General features: G+C 40.7%; 1 protein-coding gene across 1 annotated transcript; it reads left to right on the forward strand.

Annotated features, from left to right (window-relative positions):
* Window positions 1-17,045: 17,045 nt before the first annotated feature.
* On the forward strand, window positions 17,046-17,882 carry LOC133824474 (protein FAR-RED IMPAIRED RESPONSE 1-like). Its single transcript, XM_062257361.1, has one exon. The coding sequence runs from the start codon at window positions 17,046-17,048 to the stop codon at window positions 17,880-17,882; it is 837 nt and encodes a 278-aa protein (XP_062113345.1).
* Window positions 17,883-21,296: the final 3,414 nt, after the last annotated feature.

A 21,296-nucleotide genomic window follows, 5' to 3' on the forward strand; every position in this document is an offset into this window, starting at 1 on the left:
GTTTGGTCCCAACACTCCATCCTTGGGATCTTTACTGGCTTAGAAGACTCTTCTGAGTACCAGGTCGCCAACGCTAAAGACGCGTTTCCTGACCTTTGAGTTGAAATAACGAGTGACCTTTTGTTGATAATGTGAGCTGCAGCTGTGAATCTTCTCATTTTTCGTCAATCAGGTCGAGGGATGCGCAGAGCAATTCGTCATTCCAGTCTTGGTCAAATTCCTAGACTCTATGCGAGGTTGTCTTTACTTCGACAGGAAGGACTGCCTCACTCCCGAAAGCCAGGGAGAAAGGAGTATGACCCGTCGGCGTTCGATGTGAGGTCCGATACGCCCACAGTACCTGGGGGAGCTGTTCTGGCCAGATTCCCTTGGCTTCGCCCAGTCTTTTTTTAAGGCTTGCCTTTAGCGTCTTATTGATGGCCTCGACCTGCCCATTGGCCTGAGGATAGGCCACGGAGGAGAAGCTTTTAACAATGTCGTGCCTCTCACAAAATTTAGTGAAGAGGTCACTATCAAACTGCGTTCCATTATCTGACACGATCTTCTTTGGCAGCCTGAATCGGCAGATAATGCTCTTGACCACAAAGTCGAGGACTCTTTTTGAAGTGATCATTGCCAGGGGCTCTGCTTCTGCCCACTTGGTGAAGTAGTCGATAGCCACCACCGCGTAGCGAACTCCTCCCTTTCCAGTAGGGAGGGTTCCGACCAGGTCAATGCCCCAGACCGCGAACGGCCATGGGGACGTGATCATCTTCAGCTCAACCAGGGGAGCTCAGGCAACTGTGGCAAATCACTGGCACTTGTCACATTTTTTGACGTAGGAGATCGAGTCCTTTGACATAGTGGGCCAATAATACCCTTGCCTTAATATCTTCAGGGCCAAGCTTTGCCCCCCAGTGTGATCTCCGCAGAAACCCTCGTGCACCTCCTGAAAAATGGTTTTCACCTCGCTTGGCAGAATACACCGTAGGAGAGGTAAAGAGTGTCCATGCCGGTATAAAATCCCATCTATCACTGTATATCTTGGAGCCTGGTAGAGTACCCGCCTTGCGTCATTTTGCTCTTCGGGTAACTTTCCTGCTGTGAGATATTCGAGGATGGGGGTCACCCAGGTCGGTCTAGCGTCGATCATCTCGACCTCCACCCCGACTTCCTCTATGCTTAGTCTTTCCAAGAACTCTATCGGCACTAACCCCAAAGTCTCCATCTCCCCAGAGGTAGCGAGCTTTGCCAGGGCATCCGCGTTGGCATTCTGTTCCCGAGGTATCTTCTCGATTGATCCGCGCTCGAATGCGGATAGTTCTTTCTTTACCTTGGCCAGGTAAGCAGCCATCTTGGTTCCTCGTGCTTGGTATTCCACTAACACTTGGTTTACTACGAGCTGGGAATCGCTGTAACACTGGATGGAGCTGGCCTTCAGCTCCTGGGCCACCCTTAGCCCAGCCAGTAAAGCTTCGTATTCAGCCTCGTTGTTGGACGCTTTGATTCCGAATCGCAACGTCGAGTGGAATCGATGTCCTTCCGGGGATATCAATATGATTCCAGCCCCGGAGCCGTTCTCGTTAGACGAGCCATCCACGAAGACATTCCACGAGGCCTGGACTGACTCTTCTACAGGATCTTCTCGAAATCCTGCAGACTCCGCCACAAAATCAGCCAGGGCCTGGCTTTTTATTGCAGTTCGTGGTATGTACAATATCTCAAATTGGCTGAGTTAAATAGCCCACTTCAACAGACGTCCCGATGCTTCAGGTTTTTGCAAAACCTGCCTTAAAGGCTGATTGGTTATGACGTGTATTTAGTGGGATTGGAAATACAACATGAGCTTTCGGGAGGCCGTAATGAGACAGAAAGCCATCTTCTCCATCAACGGATGCCAGGATTCAGCTCCGAGAAGCCTCCTGCTGATGTAATCGACTGGCTTTTGAGATCGGTCTTCTTCTTGGACTAATACGGCGCTAGCTGCATCTTTCGTGACAGCTAGGTAAAGGAAAAGAGGCTCTTCTGTCGTTGGCTTGGATAATACGAGCAGCTCGGCTAAATTTTCTTTCAGGTCGAGGAAGGCACGTTCGCATTCCTCGGTCCACTCGAATTTCTTATTCCCTCAAAGCAGGTTGTAGAATGGCAGACACTTGTTGGTAGATTTAGAAATAAAAGGATTAAGGGCCGCCACCCTTCCTGTCAGACCTTGAACGCCCTTTTGCAACCGGGGTGAGGGCATCTCGAGTAGCGACCTGATCTTATCGGGGTTTGCTTCTATTCCCCTGGTATTAACAATGAAACCCAGGAATTTTCCTGACGCGACCCCGAAAGTACATTTTTGGGGGTTAAGCCTCATGCCGTATTCTCTCAATATCTTAAAGCATTCCTCCAGATCGGAAACATGGTTATCGGCAGTTTTCGACTTGACCAGCATGTCGTCAACATACACTTCCATATTCTTCCCGATCTGGTTGGTAAACATCCTATTTACCAACCTCTAGTATGTAGCTCCTGCGTTCTTCAGCCCGAAGGGCATGACCTTGTAACAATAAACGTTAGTTGGGGTCATGAAGCTAGTGTGTTCCTAATCTGCTGGGTTCATGGCGATCTGATTATAGCCCGAGTATGCATCCATAAAAGACATGAGCTTGTGCCCCGCCGTGGCGTCTACTAATTGGTCAATCCTTGGCAATGGGAAGCAATCATTGGGGCAGGCTTTGTTCAGATCGGAGAAGTCGATGCAGGTTCGCCATTTCCCGTTGGGCTTCGGGACCAATATAGGATTGGCGACCCAGATCGGGAACTTTGCCTCTCGGATAAAGCCGCACTTTATGAGTCGGGCTACTTCCTCTTCTAGGGCCTCAGCTCGGGTTGTGCATGATGATGCTCGGACTGATCCCTACCATGTCTTCATGAGACCAGGCGAACACATCTAGATTCTCCTGCAGAAACTTAATCAGCACCGCCTTCCTTTCGATACATAGATTTTTCCCATGCTTTACCACCTTCGAGAGATCTTGTGGATCAATGCTTACCTCCTCGAGCTCTTCGATGGCCTGGAGCTCGGATCTATCCTCGCCTATTCTGGGGTTGATATCATTATTTAAGATGATATTCTCCCCTTTGGCACTCTGAGGTTTTTCAATCTCAGGACTAGGCACAAGTTCCTGAGATTCCTCATTCCCGCCCTGGATGGTCATCGTTAACTGCCCGGGTTTTGATTTTCCCTTCATAGAAATGCTATAGCATTCCCTGGTGGCGAGCTGATCACCTCGGACTGTGCATATCCCCGAGGAAGAGGGGAATTTTAGCGCGAGGTGGCGGATGGAGGTTATGGCTTCAAACGCTATCAATGTAGGTCGGCCCAAAATAGCATTGTACGCGGCGGGACAATCGATGACCACAAACTCAAGGAGTTTCGAGACAGTCCGGGGCCCTTCTCCCAAGGTGATCACCAGCTCGATTGTTCCTATTGCCACCGACCCCTCTCCAGAGAATCCATACAGCATCATGGAGGTGGCTTTCAACTCGGTGACAGATAAACCCATATTTTCTAGCGTAGACCGGAACAGCAGGTTCACCGAGCTCCCATTATCGACCAGTACTCTCCTAACTCTCCGGTTAGTGAGCTAAGCGGCTACGACCAGAGGGTCGTTATGAGGGAACTGGATGTGACTGGCATCTTCCTCGGTGAATATGATTGGTTGCCTCTCCAATCGTTGTTGTTTGGGTAGATGCTGCTCAGGGACGAACTCCACTCCATTATGAGCCTTAAGTTCGTTGACATATCTCTTCTGGGCACCTCTGCTCGTGCCAGCCAGATGGGGGCCTCCTGAGATCGTGGAGATCTCTCCTCCTATCACAGGAGGAGGGATGTCCTAATCTACCCGAGACCCGGGCTGACTTATCGGAACTTCCAGAGCTGGTTTTTCGGCGGGAACCCTATTTCGTGCATACTGAGCCAAGGGTCCGACTCTGATGAGAGTCTCGATCTCATCCTTCAGGTGCCTATAATCATCAGTGTTGTGTCCAATGTGTTTGTGGAACCGACAAAACTTGGAGGGGTCTCGCTTACCCTTCTGGTGCTTCAACGGTTTTGGCTTCTTCCAGGGGAGGTGAGTAGAGTTTGCTAGGAAAATGTTCTCCCTAGTGTGTGTGAGCTCGGTATAAGTCGCGTAGATTGGCTTAAACTTTTCCACAGACTTTTTTTTCTTTGGGTCGTTCTAACCGCCCTCGCTGCTCCCTTTTCTCTTGCCTCCACCAAACTGGTTATTCTGTGTAACAGTTTGTGTCGCTGTCAGGACATCCGTTCCCACTCCAGCGGGCTGTTCATGGGCCTGGCTGGTTCCCGCGGCCAATGCTCAAGCCTCCTCCAGGTTTATCCATCCCTGGGCCCTATTTAGGAATTCGTTTACGGTGCTGACACCCTTTCTCTGTATCTCTTCCCAGAGTCCGCCTCCGACGAGGATCCCAGTCCTTAAGGCCATGAGCTTGGAGCTATCATCTGCATCTCTGGCTCGAGTAGCGACGTTCGTGAATCTGCTCAGGTAAGCTTTCAAAGGCTCGTCGGGCTACTGTCTTACATTCGCCAGGGTGTCATCTTTGACGTGGGCAGCCTGGGAAGCTCGGAATGCCCTCTTGAAGTCAGCAGAAAAGGCTTTCCACGAGCTTATGGATTGCTTTTTACTCTGCTTGAACCATTTCCTGGCCGGCCCAGTCAAGGTGGAAGGAAATATCAAACATCTCAGCTCGGGACCAATGTTGTGGGCCATCATCAGGGTGTTGAACATGCCCAGATGGTCTGACGGGTCCCCGTCTCCATTGAACTTGGACAAGTGAGGCATATACGCCGTAGCTGCTATGCTGGGGGCGAAGAGCTCGAGTTCGTCCCCCGAGTCGTACTCATCTTTTTCATTTTCTAATAAGAGCTTCCTCATCAGCTCCTCCATCTGAGCCAGACGTTCAAGGGTTTGGTCCTGACTTCCTTGGTTGTTCCGAGGCTGTTCAACAGCTCCGGTTCCATGGTACACGTTAGGCGGGTTATTGTCCCTTCTATCTTGAGATAGGTTATATGGGACATTCCTGCTGTCACGTACTTCAGATAGGCCTTCCCCTTGGCAAGCACAACTGCCATTTCCAACTGGGTCTCCTCTCTGAGAGTTTAGACGATCTCGGAGGTCGCCCCTCGAGGTGGGTCGAGGGCTTTGAGCCGAGCTCAAACGATGGCACAGGTCTCCGTCGGACATGTCACTTCGACGACTTCCGGTCCAGTAACTTCCATTTGAAAAGCTTGGAGCCCACCGCTGGGGGTGAGGATCCGGGACTTCTCTGGGCACCCGGCTACAATGGGAAGGTCCGACGAAAGGAGGATTTCTCCTGCTGCTCCCATGAGCCAGAATGTCTCAGACTGGACGGGAAGGAGATGGGTATCTTATTGGTGAAGGAGGATGCCTGACTAGGGACACGATCCTAGTCCCGTCAGGGCGGATTAAGCTAGGTCGCGGCCGCTCTGCTCTACCATCCTCTACTTCCTATGCTCAGCGGTCTGAGCGGGGTGCAGGACAGCTGGCCGGGGCGAGCTGTCGTCGTGAGCCCTCCCCAGATCTCCTTAGCAAACTTCCTTGAGCCCTCCTGGGTGCACTCGAGGGTGGAAGTGAGCTAGGAGTTGAGGTTCGGATCGATCGGCTGAATTGCTACTCGGCCCTAGGAAGTTCCTCAAATACGGTTTCCCGGTGATGCGACATGGGAGTAGAATTTGATGTTGGGGGTCTGACCGACCGACTGGGCCTGGACTGGTTACCCCGGCAGGACTTATGAGTCTCACCATGCCTCTTTCTGACGCTAGCGTCGGTTGTAAGAGGGGGTAGTCAGTCTAAAACCTCTTGAATCTGCTGGTTTGCTTTCTCCAGCTGACTCCTCAACTGTGTATTCTCCATTTCTACCGCCGTGTAGAAATCCGAGTTCGGATTGGGCGGCTAGGGAGCCGAACTTCCAGTGTCGTCTTGGCCCATTGGCTGCTTCCCCGGTCGCTGCTGAACCTCAGGGTTCTGATCATCGGACATGGCGGCATGGTGGGCCTCCTGCCCATCACGTTGGTCCGCCTCGTTACCATGTCTTGAGCAAGTAACTACCATGGTTGGGTATTTGCGACCAATCTAAAAGCTCTCAATGAAAGCACCAAACTGTTGACGCAGTTCTTCGGCAACAGATAATTATATGAATAAGGAGAGGGATTAGTGCTAAATGGTGAACCGTAATAGATGAATGATCTCAAAGGAAGATTATAACTCGAATACTTTTTTAGGTGGTTCAAAGGTTAAAATCCTTCTAGTCCACTAGCCAATATTATTGATATATCTCTGATATTCCTTACAGGGGATTTCTTTAAAAATTCAAAGCCAACCCTTTGCAACTCCCAGGGTCTCCATATTTATAGGGAGAGGACACCTGGGTGTTGGCAAAGGAGGTCATCCCGTGACCTTCTTACCCATCATGTCACTTCTGTGACATTCATGATTAGTTCCTAAAACCTGACAATGAAGTGTGGTCTAATCAATAGGTAAGGGGGATAATGGGCCGCATGGCCCAAACCAGTCGTGGGGTGCCTGAACACGCACGTTTATGTTGCGTGTCCGAGAATTCAGGATAGGGATAGACACGTGATGTCTGATATGCGCACGTTTACATTGCGTGGTTGACTTTATAAAGGGTCGGACGTGTCAGCTCAAGCTCGTATCCTGAGCCTGATGTAGCCTCAGCTCGTGATGTCCACACTGCTGACTCGATCCCTGAGTATTCTTACTAAACCATTGGCTACCTCGAGCTAAAGAGGTAGAGATTTGTAACAGCAGCTCCGGGTAGGAGCTTCCACATGGCTGATAGGATCATGCCCATCTCCAGCTCGCTAATAACCTGTGGATATTTAGGGCGTACAGTAGTTATATTAGATTTAATTTACCATTTAGTGCCTTCTCAAAGTGAATTAGCTAATTAAGTGTTATTGTCTTCTTTTCAGATCTTAGTCCCAATGAAGGATGTCGAAAAAAATCACTAGCCGTTGTAGACTGCCAGAAAGGTTGTGCAAGCATGTGGGACTCAGTGTCTTGTCGATATAGGAGATGGGTCAGGACACATATACTAAGCGAACCGGTATGGGTATCTCCTAAGTATACTAATACTCTTGTCACATATTGTTTTTCATTATTTAATATATATATATATATACTTCTTTGACATAGTTAAAGAAGCTTGACGTGTTGCTTCATACGACCATGGATAGTGCTCGTGTTGGTCGTCCCGTTTTTTTCATTTTTAGTGTAGTGCCCTCTGGTCAAGTACCTCGGCAAGATAATGGTCATGACTGTGGTATTTTTGTCATGAAGTTCATGGAGTGGATTGTGGACGTGGAATCACCCCCGAAGTCCTATGTAAGTTTTTACCACTTAATTAATATTTTATAAACACATTATTAATTAAGTCCTGAAAGAGCGGTTTCAGATTTTAGTTTTTCAGCGCCTTGTTTTGATTTTGCAAAAAGTTGAGGATGTTTATAGAATCGACATTACAATCGATATCTTGACCTGTGAGTCCAATAGGCTTCGAATGGGAGTGAAAGATAACGCAGCCACTTATTATAAAGCTTGTTTAAGTAGCGTTGAACAATCCCTTGACTTAAAACAACCATCTTGTTATCCTCCAAAACCTTCACCTTACCTCCCATTCTATTAACCAAAAAGGCTAGAGACAAACACTACTCCAAGCTAGGTAAGAGAAAAAGGAAGAACTGATTGAACTTAACCACCATCCACCTGCCTTATACATTTTTTGTACTACTTTCATTTACCATTAGTCGAGGACATCAGTCTGTTACTTCAAACAGACAATTTTATCAGCACATATTTGGTGTTACTCTTTTATTATAACTATGTTATAATGGTAGGTTATAATTATTATCAGTAGTAACATCAAACCATTTTGTGCTATACAACTTTCTTTTGGGTAGTACGTTTTTAACATGTATAGTTTCATGCCTAATCATACCACTAATGGTATATATGTTTCTGTTGTGTGGCTTACAATTTAATCTTATAAATTAATAGTAGGGCATCTTGTGCAACTTTTTTAAAACCAACTTTGGTTTCATTAAAAATGGGAAAAAAATTTCTTTTACAAAAGCTTAATTGAGAGTCGTTTACACACTCGGTGATTCGATCCACAATAAATTTATTTCACATATAAGATCATCTCTTACCTTACCTAGAAATTTATCCAACCTAACTAAACATTCTCACACTAATCTATAAAGAGAAATTTCATATACAAATAGACAAGATGAAAGTACAAAAAATACCAAATATAGTACGGAAAATCACAACCCAAATCAGGAGTCTTTATATAAAGGTTTGGGGGGACGTTGAAATAAAAAAAAAATAGTTTTCACAGATAAAGAGGGTATGGTTTAATGAAAAACACATTATTTTGAATGCCGATAACTGAAATAAGAAGTCCAATGTATATGATATATACACTTGAAACAGTTTCATTTCGACTCCAACTATTTGGTAACCTCGCCACATGTCACCCTCGAATTCGAGATGAAGTTCTAACACTGCTAATGTGTCACGCTCACAATGAATAGAGACTTGTAGAGGGTCCCACCCAAAATGTAAGCTCAAATGTGGCCCTACTTCTTTAGGGCACGTGCACACAATAAGGTGGTGGTCGTCATTGGCTCTACCCTGTGGGCTTGGATTGAGCCTTCTATTGGCTACCTTGCAAATCATTTTTGGGATCCTCTGTTCTATACACAATTATGTATTTGCTTCACAAAATTGCCACATTTTCTGATCACTCGATAAAAAAAATTATATCTTTCCAACCAAAAGTTTCCACATTAAATTAAATATATTTCGTAGGCGCAACCATCAAATTAAAGATTTAATTACTTTAGTATTTGTTTACAACCAATGTACTCTTTCCTACACATATAAGACCTTCACAAATATGGCAGGGAAAATGAGCATAATGCAGGATGTCACAATATTTGAATTGAGCTCATCAACAAAAACTAACAATATAGGTGACCTCCTTTGACTCATACAATGCCTACAGTTAAAGAAATGGCCCAGTTTGGCATTCCATGATGATAATATGGAACTTCTTGGAAATTATAATGGCAAGGCATTCCACTCTTTAACTTTTAATAATGGTAACATTTTCCTTTTAATTTTCGAAGTCAAAACAAACCATTTATTTATTTAGGCTTATATGAACAATAATCAAATTTATTCAAAAATAGTTATTATTGGTACCATCTGAAACACAAGAGTTTGTACCGGGATGGATTTTTGTACCGGATAATGTAACAAAATTCAGGGTCTAATCTCTTACTCAAAGTCGATATCTTCAGATTTTTTATTTATTTTTATTTTTTGGACATGATAAACGTGTATTAAGAAGGATTTATCCTTCAATTGTGCTTCACTTTGGTGGCCCCGATAGAAGAAAGTACAAATGTAAGATTTGCACTAAAACCCATTGATTTGGTAGTGTATCCCACAAAATCAGGTACACCATGAAGAGTAAACATATTCCTGACATTGAGTAAAAGCCCTTCTTATTTTGTGTTAGGTCCACTCACTACTGCAATAGCTTCCTAATCTATTCATATGTGGTACGAATTGGAACAATACAAGGTAAGGTTGCAATTCAACTACTCCAAATATTTTAAAAAAAATTTCTTAAAAAAACTCTCATCTTCAATAACTTATGACCTAGAAAAAAATCTAATTTTTGTCTTCCTAATTAAAAATATAGGTCATTTTTTGACTCTGACCACTTAAAGACTGCCTTATAGTATAGTCCTAAAACTCCATGTTGTAGACTAATTTATAATTTACAATAACTTAGTTACAACATCTAACTTGAAGCAAGGATTTAACAAACAACAATAAGATTACCAAGTATTTCTAATTAACTCAATATTAAAAAATAATCGTATCGAGATAGATAATATTTGTGGTTATCCCCTTCAATTATCCATGGACACCTCATGGTCGACAATGTTATTTACTCTTTGCTCTAGGTATTCTTGGTATCGATTTATAGCCTCCTCCTTCAGGTGGTCGATCACTTGCGAAAGTCGTTCATAATCAGTCTTCCACTCCTCATACGAGTACACTACATCATGGATCAATTCTTGTAGCTTGCTCGTCTTCTCACCAACCTCTGCCTCCAACTGCAATATCTTCTATTTCATTGACTTGTTGTGTTCCTCCAATAGGTGCTTGTCCTGATTGATTGAGAAAATCTTGTGCTCCTGCTCGTGTAATGTCATCTTTAGATTATTAATGTATTCGATTGGGTCAGGTGGGAGGGTTGTGAGTCTGTACTGACTGCACTGTTCCAAATCTGGGGGATCTGCTTCTCCCCATTGTAAGTCGACTACCACCTTCACATTGCACGAATTAACAGTAGAGTAAGAATCCATAACCAATTCCTTCAACCAAAACAAACAAAAAAATCAATCCATTGATATTTGGTTCCAAAATTAAATTCTTTTTATCAAGTGAGAGAGGTTCAATATAGGTTCTATTCCAATTACCTGCTCTATATCTTCTAATTATGAATCTGATGATACATCTCAATTATATCCACTATGTGGGCCCGTGTGTAGTACCACACTTCTTATAGCACACGTAACTTGTAAGGGGGAGAAAGATACAACACATAGAACCTTATCAGTACATTGCCTGGGTGGACCCAACTATGTTTGCTTCCATGTGGTCTTATTGAGAATTTAGCTTAATGATGGAAGAGAAGAGATTTAACGACCAATTATATATATAGGGTCCATAAGGCCAGCCTTTTTAAAAAAAAAAGGTTACATGTGTGTTGATTACTTTAATTCTACATATTAAAAGTTAAATGCCAATCACGTTTGACTCACTCCCATAACGGGTTACGTGTTTCAGAAATTATTTGTCAAGTAATGTCATACCTTATGGAAGTAAGTAAGACATACGGACAAGTAAACATGTGATTTATTCAGGTAACTGACTTATTAACTGTGTGTTATCACCTAATTCGGATCATATGTAGTATATAGTGCCTTGTTTATTGATAAATCAAATATCATTACCAAGTATAACTTGTACACAAGTTACCATATACTAGCATGCACTACATGAACTCCGTAGGCCACAAGTTATATATAAATATGCGTGTATCCCTTGTGTTATGTTCACCTTTTATCTTAACCATATTCCTCTCTCTTCATTTCAGTTTTAGTATTCTATCTACCATGGATCATACACCTGCTGGAGATGGTAATGTATTTGGTTGCCCATACTTTGATGAATTATGACTTGAGCAAATGGAATACGTCAACTACATATTGCTAGAGAAAGTGAGGTTGGCAACCGAGCAGAGTGAGTTTGAGAATATGTACAATACCACAAACATGTCGCACTCTACTCTAAAGTCAGAGATACATGTGCTAGAAATGGCTTTAGGGGTGATACAGAAGAAGTTCATGGAAATGGCAAGTGAATGGAGAAAAGACCTCCAAGCCATGGTTGCCACGATCGAGGAGCTCCAAACTAGGTACATGGCAAAGAACACAACTAATGTCCAAAGTCATAAACCACCCACACAGTAGTTACATATTTATAATTTTATTTTATGCGCGTTGTAGTAGTGCGTATGTGTTATATTTGATTTCGGGTCCATTGCTCGAACAACCACACTAGTAGGATGTTATTTTTGGCTTTGTAACTCCTTTTGTTACTGGTTTTTTTTAATGAGTTCACAAAACTCTTTTCCTTGATGTGTAAGGCCATTGTAACCCTTGTCCATGGTCAATGTTTACTTCTTCCTAATATATGATGTCATGTGACTACTATAAGTATTTAATGTGACTGTTTGTTCCGAAGAATCATGTTTTTTGTTATTTTATGTTTACTTACTCATAATAACATCTAACAATTGAATGAAATGTTAAGTCAAACTTTTAAAAACTCACTTATTACTTATTACCAACATAATTTATATAAATTACTACCAATATATTTTTCAACTTATTTACTTAAATAAATGCACCCAATACATCAGCCCGTCCAATTCAAAGAATTATTAATTCCAGATAATGGGTCACAAAAAACAACAACCATCTCATTAAATGGAAAAAAAAATGTATATATAGGTGTCACATGCATGAACTCAATCTCAAAAAACACTAGCTTCACCCATTGCTTTGATTTTTTTCATGCAGTGTGATAGGAAGCCCTATTGTTTTTTATGCTTCAATTGTGCTAGTAAGTTGTTCAAGATAAATTAAGAGGTAAATGTCACCAACGTTCATCAAAAACCATTGCTTCATAAAACACTTACTCATGTTGGTTTTGCTTTTTTTTTTCCAACCTTACACTTTCATTACTCTTATACTTTTCCACTTTTTGGCTATCATATTTTTAATTTTCAATAACTAAATCTATGATGAAACTACCATTTTCATTGTAGTTTTTCTAACTAAACCTATGGTTTGTTCATGAGCAAATGCAAAAATGTTAAGCTACGAAGATGATGTATTCATGACACACGTGCATTGAACTAGTCTCTTAATTTTTTATACATAAATCACCACCTCTCTTGTGGCAAGATGTTCTCAAACCCTATTTCCAGGAATTATGATCCACCCTCCACTCAGTTTTAAGGTGCCAAATTATAGCCTCGGTCTAGAATAGTGTCCCGATATCCACATTGAAGATTGGATGGGGCCACATTGAGATACGGGTCAGAGTTTCTCTTACTGTTCCCATACTTTTGTTCAATCATGACCTATGTGACAAGTGAGGTGTCCACTTGATAATGTGCCAAACCATTACAACTTTTCCTCTGTTTTGCAAATAATATCTTTAAAAATAATACATTTGTAGCGTAAATTGAAGAATCATTCATTATTAAGGGTTAATCAATTTATTTTCATTCACTGTTTCCTAGATCCATAGGTAGTGTTTTGGCGGGAATGTAGTGAACACAATGGACCCTTCATAATGCTAACTATATATATATATATGTGTGTGTGTGTGTATATATATATATCTTAGTTCCTTAAGTGATCCAGTCTAAGAGAAAAAATACCCCCACGTACTACTATCTTCATTCCTACCATTACCAAACCATGTCACCCTCTAAGTTATGCGTGGATCTATTCCCTAATGATGTTAAAGTGAAAATAGAGATTGAATCACCAACCAAACAATTTTCAATTCCCTTCCTTGTTCAGTCCATACCCACTCCACCTCCATCCACCAAAACTACTAAAATCACACCCCCAGCAAAATCGGTCCTCAGTAAGTCCGGGGGACACAATCTCACCAATTCAGGGAGGGAAGAAAACACCAAGGGTCGGGTTTCAAGGGAAGTGTAAAAACTACTTGAAAAAGGACTTGAAGATTTAGAAGCTAACGACTTTCAAAAATGTAGTTGCTAAGAAAGGCAACACTTTAAGAATGAATTCAATGGACATTAGTTCTTTTCTTTTTCAGCAGCGCCAAATCATAGATCATGTTGGTTCCATGGTAAAACGCCAAAAGACACTAAGTAGTGAGTTATGTATTGAAGCTAATCAGTCACCAACAACACGGACATCATCTTGCTGGACTGGTCTTTTCTACGTGTAGTGCTTTTTGTTATGTGTTAGTACCTTAGTACATTGGACTACTATGACTCCCATCTTCATTTTATAATATGTTTAAGTCCATGTCCCCTTTCTTATTAATGCTTGTAAGCATTTTCACTTAAGCTTAAGTATCTATCACCTTCAGGTACTGAGATTACCATAATAAATGGTTTTCAGTAATGGAAGTACCCATTAAAGGTCTTTTGAAATCATGTCTTAGTTATATGGTCCTACTGATCAATGCCCTTAAAAGTTTGATGTGTGTATACTTCATATTATGCATTGTGTACTTGGCTCAACTATGTTATTGAGCTCTCTTTTTCAAACCCTTTGTTTTTATTTTACGTGGCATAACCAAGAATGGGGTCCACCTAGATAGATCAACTAAATGACCACCAAAAATGGTCATTTTTTAAAAATTAGAAGGACCTCTATTTCGATTGTTTTACAATAGTTTTACACTAAGCTCAAGTAAAAGATATGTTTGGCATGTAAACATAAGGATAGTTGTCCAATAAAATAAGTACACAGTATATTTACCTCATCCACCATATTAACTTGAATATTAATTACTCTACACATAAATAACTCTTTCTTTGAGCCATTGAAATGCTAGGTCAAACCCTTCAATTATAAATATTGTATATAACATGTCCCACGATGTAATTAAATAAAATATGTTATTTGGCCAAAATATACGAACATGAAAATAAAAATTTGGCCAGTGTGTTCATTAACATCTTTTTGGTTTTTTATTAATTATTAAGAGAAACAAAAGAAACCACCTACTGCAGCTTGATGCTTCTTGGATTTACCAACCTTAAAATGCTCATTGATTACCATATCAATCATTAATTTTTTTTAATTATTCAAGTAGACAAATACAAACATAAAATATGGAGAATAAAATGGCCACAACACTTGCACAACTTCAAATCTACAACAAGCAGCCACATGATCTGTCAAAAGAAGACATCATAGGCAAACACCTCGAAAGTCTCGATAAATGAGAAGAATTTTTTTCTGAATACTTGAAATGGATGGGGTTTAGTGTTCGCAAGGAAGATGTTCGACGTGACCATGAAAATAATGCGTGGCAACAGAAATGGGTTTGCTCACCAAGGTTTTCGACGTGACAAGTGGACAAACCTTCTAAACCGTAAGAAAAAACCAAGACCTATCACAAGAATAGAGTGTCTCACACTTCTACACGTGAACTTGGATAGGACAGAAAACACTTGGGTGGAAAAAGACTTCAATCCAAAACATAAACATGAGTTAGCTTCAAAAAAGGGAATTGCACTTCTTGCGATTGTAATGACCCACTAATCTAGACTATTTGGACCATTAACGAATCTATACATAAAACTTACATTTTTGCGGAAATACCATAATTTATTATAAACTTGTAGAAACAAAAGTTACTTTCATAAAAATAAGTAGGATATGGGTACCCATCGTCTTTAAAACAAAAACAACTTAAAGTAAAAAGGGTTACATAGAAAATGCGGAAAATACATTTGAAACCATAAAAACATAAAGAAGACTACATCCTCGAATCGAATAACGCTCGGCCCCTTGACTCCATTCACCATCGATACACATCCTCTAAGCGTCACGAATCTTTCCACCTCTAAAGCTTATTTCCTGCACATAAACAGAAAGGAATGAGCCTAATGCCCAGTAAGGAAAATCTAACACATAGTCATACACATAAATTTCATAATAAACGTAAAGACATATCATAACACATAATACACTTATTATAATGGCCATTATTACTTGGGGTCCCATAGACTAAACAAGCATATGCCCATGGGATTAGTGGGGTCCTACTAGCTAAGTAGGTCATATGCCCATAACCCATTTGGGGTCTTGTTAGTCATATGGGTCATATGCCCAAGCCTACAAACATACACATATACATATCATAACACTTTTAATAACATAAAACATATAGATAACATAAGCACATAACATATTGAGTCTAGCCTATTTTCCTTACCAAAGTTACCGGGATTATGGACTGAGTTGGGACCTTTGGAACACTCCTAAAACCATAAGAAAGAGTGAGTCTAAAGAAAGGAGATGGAAGAGATGGAAAGACTAAACCATAGAAAACATACTTACCGACTTATATGCTTAAGAGCTTGGATTCCCTAACCAAAATAAGAATGAGGTTAGGGGACTGAGTAGAAGGTTTTGAGAAAGGAAATAATCATGAAATAAATGAAATAGAGTTTCGGGTTTACCTCAAAGATTTGCAAGATCAATCTAACCTTCACCGAAATACTATAGAACTCACTTCCCAAAGTGTTTGATAAGCTTATGATGTTTAAGCTTATAGTTTTTCCCCCAAACCAGGTGTTTACACTCTCACACTCACTTAACACTAGCAGCTTCTGAACTTAGAGCAAATGGTGAATAATGGCTGGGTACTAGGTCCTATTTATAGAGTTTGGGAATGAAAATATCTTGATTTTACTTGAATAAAAATAATGGCTTTTTAGATGAAAATCATTTGAATAATCGTTCAGCAGAGGCTGAAGACTCATTCAAAAGATGCTGGACTGTTGAAGGAGTTTGAATGGCTGAAAGGAAATGAATTCAAAAGGGTTTGAAAACATGCTGGTGGAGGCGATATATCGCCCCCTATAGGCGATATATCGCCTGGACCTTTGTTCCCGAGGCGACCGTGCATCGATTCGTGTTTTCCGTATCTACGTGCTGCGATATATCGCCCCCTCTAGCTGCGATATATTGGCACACGCTGAATATTTAAACACGAATTTACACATTTTTAGCTAAGTTTGAATGTAGTAAACAGCCTTGACTAAGCCTTTAACGTATTCAAAGCTGCTGACTGACCCTATATCATTCAAACTTTACCTTTATTTAATTTAATCCTCAAAAATACTTAATCCTTAATTACCATTCATAACATGTGCTTAAAATCCTATTGGTTGATGTCTAAACCTTATAATATAATAAATATAATCCTTAATATCAGTCACATTAATCAAACCTTAGGTTATACTTAATATTCTTCAACTATAGATTAAACTTAGAAAATCTATAAGTACTACTATGAGTGTCCAAATAATTCCCGGTCTGAACCAAAAATCCACAGTAACAAAGATAATGCTATAAATACTATCATACTATTATCTATCTTAGCTAAGTAAAGTTCTTGGACTCTACAGCGATCTAATCGAGCCATACCAGAGTCAATTGGAGCCCAGGTAATGTCGATGCGACGATCAGGTATACGCACCTACCACATATTCAACCACCTAGCACAAGAAAGAAGAGGACGTGAGTATGTACCCTTTCTGAAAAAAGGATCTTTACAATTGGATTGGTCGCCAAAGACTAGTTGAAGATGAAGAAGAAACTGACGCTGAAGGGGCATTGGGGTACTTGGAATGTCTGGGCCACCCTGATGCTGACTTTTTTGAGACACACAATTGATGTAGAAAATTGGTTGGCAGACCTATTTTGGGCTGATGGAATTTCTTGTCGTGATTATTCTTGTTTTGGGGACATTATGGCTTTCGACTCCACCTATAAGAGGAACTCATACAATAAGCCCCTGCTTATTTTTGTTGGGTTGAATCACCATTATAGGACAATAGTCTTTGCAATTGCTTTGCTATACAACGAGACTGAGGAGATCTATATTTGGGTTTCAGAGGAATTTCTAGAGTGCATGAAAAACAAACCACCTCTTGTGGTGGTCACCGATGGTGATCATGCTATGGCAAAAGCAATACAAAAAGTTTTTCCAAATCCTGTTCACTGCTTGTGTGCTTGGCACCTTCAGAATAATGTAACTATTAATGTGTCTCATCCTATTTTCAAGTCCAAGTTCAATGAACAACTTTATCAATGCTGTATTGAGGAAGATTTTGAGGATACATGGAAGAGAATGGTTTCAGAATTCAAATTTGAGGATAGTCAATGGGCAACAACTACCTACAATAATAGGAGGAGTTGGGTAGAATGTTTTCTACAAGGGTATTTCTTTGGGGGACAAAGCACTACTCAAAGACCAGAGTCAATTAATTCCTACTTGTCCCACTTCTTGACGAGCAAACTCAAACTTATAGATCTGGTTGGCCAAGTAGACAAGGCCATACAAAGTATTCGTCACACAGAATGGGAAGATGACTTCATCAGCAACCATAGTATGCCACAATTACCATCGAACGTCCTCTGATAGTACTATGAATAGGTGGCTTCAATTTTGACAAGGAACATGTACAAAAAAAGTCGAGGAACAGATCACGAGTGCCCTAGCTTACTCAGTGGACTCCACCAACGTTTCCATTGACTTTAGGTTTTACTCATTGACACGATTTCCAAAGGGACTTGCCAATGGTCATATAAATTGTACATGTTTGTTGTTCGAGTCAGATGGAATTCCATGTCAACATATGTTTGCAGTTATGAAGCACCTCAACATACCATGCATTCCTCAATCTCTTTATAAGGACCAGTGGAAGAAGGATGCGAAAAACACAATTGGGTTAAACATTTTATCCCACTTAAGGGTGCCACCGAATGTGCTAGTTTGTACAAGATGGGGATCTCTAACTTCGCGTTTCAATGTAATGGGATACTATGCCACAAAACAGAATGAAACTTAAGAAGAGGCAATGAATGAAATGTCACATATGGAACAAAAATTTTAAGTCAATGACAGTGGAGGTCGAATCTGTAGACCAAGTTTCAAATGTGGCTCCTACTAACGGCTCCGATCACCCCGCCAACAGAGTAATCCGAGACCCAGCTGTGGTAAGAACGAGGGAACCAAACAAATCAAAATCAAAAGAAAAGGACACATAATATGGGAGATCCAAGAAAAATAGGTGTCGCAACTGCAACCAGTTAAGGCATAATGGGGCTACTTGCAAATTTAATCCCATAGCTCACACAACATAAAAAGATTACGAACTGTATTGTAATAGTCCATCCACTGAAGCAGAACCATGGCTAGACCTCATGCAGTCTCAATGGAGCTTTGCTGGAGACAACAATCTCCAATTCCATGAGTGTTATAGTGATATTCCACTAGTTCTAATATTGGGCCTAAGTAGGATGATAATAGTCACTTCATCTAAGCATTTTGTTATTGTAGTGTTATACACGTGAGAAAATTAAAACTACACTAGTATCCTAGTTTATGAATGATCCACTTTTCATGTTAATTACATCCTATATGAAAATGAATATGTTATATGTTTCAATCTTCAATAGTAACCTAACATGAGTACCCGTTATTTGCCAATATTTTTAAACCAAAAAACTCTATCACTCCTCACACACTTTGAGTGATTGAGTAATTGTTCTTTTGACTTAACTTACACTATCGTACCACCCACTATTCATTTATGAAATCAGCTTCATTAACAGTTAATATTTAAAATTGTGCCACCCGATGTTAAGGTGTATAAGTTATATATAAGTTGTGTAAGTTGTCAGTTAATTATGTAACTTCTACAGACCTATGGATAGTAGGGTCATAATAGGTGTTCATTTAACTAAAACTAGCCATGATGTCTATTAAGCTAATCCAATTTATTTGGACTACAACTATTTTGTACTCAATACCAAACATAAAAGATACTACATAAAAAAAGACTCATTTGTCAATATTAAGAATGTATCTGCGAAAACTAAAGTCTCTAGAACACATAATTAAAAATTATTAATAAGGGTAGTATCTTCAATAATTAAGTCATTAACATAGGTTCTGTAACGCCCTGGTTACTCCAAGACCATTACTGTGAGCTTTGAACCGTGCTTAACTCGTTAATCAAGTCATTTGGTTATAAACCTTCATCTAGGTATTATTAATTGGCTAAGGTGAAAAATCTCAATAAAAAAGAAAGGATATATTTTATTTAAAACATAAATTGTGCATGGGCCCATAAAAATATTTACAAGTTATTTACAATACAAAATGGTCACTACAGTGTAAAAATTACAACCCGCCGACCTAAGCGGAAAAAATAGGGTTAACCCCTAGTTCCTTCGAGAAACTCCTTGGTAGTGGTGGTCAAGCGGCCACATATGTACACATCACCACCTAAGCTCTCCACTCAAGGCTGGGTGAGATTTTCTTTCCCTTTACCTACACCATATAGCATCCGTGAGCCAAGGCTCGGCAAGAAAACTCATTACTACATGTATACAATATCAGATGATGATCATGATAATCATACAGGCCTTATAGTCTTAAACAGATGAGTGAATATCACTTCAAGATTCTAATAACCATGCTGGGGCTTGTAGCCCTAATCAGATGAGTGACTGATGAGTAAGTCACTAACTTAAACCAGATGAGTGACTGATGAGTAAGTCACTAACTTAAACCAGATGAGTGACTGATGAGTAAGTCACTAACTTAAATCTGATGAGTGAGTCACTAACTCAAACCAGATGAGTGACTGATGAGTAAGTCACTAACTTAAATCAGATGAGTGACTGATGAGTGAGTCACTAACTTGGGCTTCGCACCCTTAGCTATGTGATGATGCAGTCACCTGGGCCTTCTGGCTCTGGCTCTAAGTAACTAGCCATTAGACTAGACAAGCGCTTTTTTTTTCATCGAACTTAAGGTCGGTCAAGCATTTCATGCTCATGAAGATAATGCTTATGTCGATTAGATCTAATCTTTTTGGCTTGTGTTAAACACACTAGTATTATTCTTGACTCATAATCCAATGCCATACGACCAGTGCTCAGTACTACTACCGAACTTGACTAATGAGTCATAGCTTCACAATTAATCTGACACCATTGCCGATTCTGACTAATGAGCCAGTGCCATTCACAAGTAAGCAAGATTTGCTAAGCATTTGATATGCAATCAATGTCCACATATAAACACTCAACATGCCTCATCAATAACCATGCACGTCATATATGGGGTGCAATTTTCTTACCTCTGGTTCGAGCGAGAAATAATACAAGAACGACCCTCGAAAATGATCGATCCTTTGAATTCCTTAACGGTCACCTAGTCATAACCAAATATAACTCTCATCAATGAAAATGAGCAATAAAAGGTTCTTGACCTAAACCTCACTCCCGGGACCCCGAATCATGCCCAAACGATTAGCAGATTCGATCCCGAGCCTTAGGAATTGAAACCCCAAGCCAAAAACCCTCAAAAGTGCTAAAAATAGGAATCAAGAAGAATAGGGTAACGATGTAGCGCTGCCCCCCTAGCGCCATAGTTCTACAAAGAGGGAAGTTTTCCCTGGCTAGCGCTATAGCGCCCTCCTTTAGGCGTTGTAGCGCTAGGACCAAGCTGAACTGTCCTGGTTTTTCCCTCCTTCGATTTCTCCACTTTCAATCTTAAAAACTTGATCCCAAACTCCATTCGAAATCCCAAATGAACCCAAATATCCACTCTACAAGTCCTAGGCATCATAACCCAATATACCTTTGCCAAAAACTCCCATCAATTCTCAACTATCCAACTCAAAATCCCAACTGAAAACCAAATGAAAACAGGGTATAAAACAAGAGTTTCAATGGCTAGAAACTTACCTCAAGCTCAGTATGGAACCCTCTTCAATGGTGGAACACAACCCTAGACCCTAAAGGTTCACTTCCTTAGCTT

This window comes from Humulus lupulus, chromosome 1 (genome assembly GCF_963169125.1).
Source record: "Humulus lupulus chromosome 1, drHumLupu1.1, whole genome shotgun sequence".
Lineage (NCBI taxonomy): Eukaryota > Viridiplantae > Streptophyta > Magnoliopsida > Rosales > Cannabaceae > Humulus > Humulus lupulus.

Coding starts and splice junctions, on each gene's coding strand:
- LOC133824474 (XM_062257361.1), top strand. CDS start 17,046: ATGAAGAAGAAACTGACGCTGAAGGGGCATTGGGGTACTTGGAATGTC.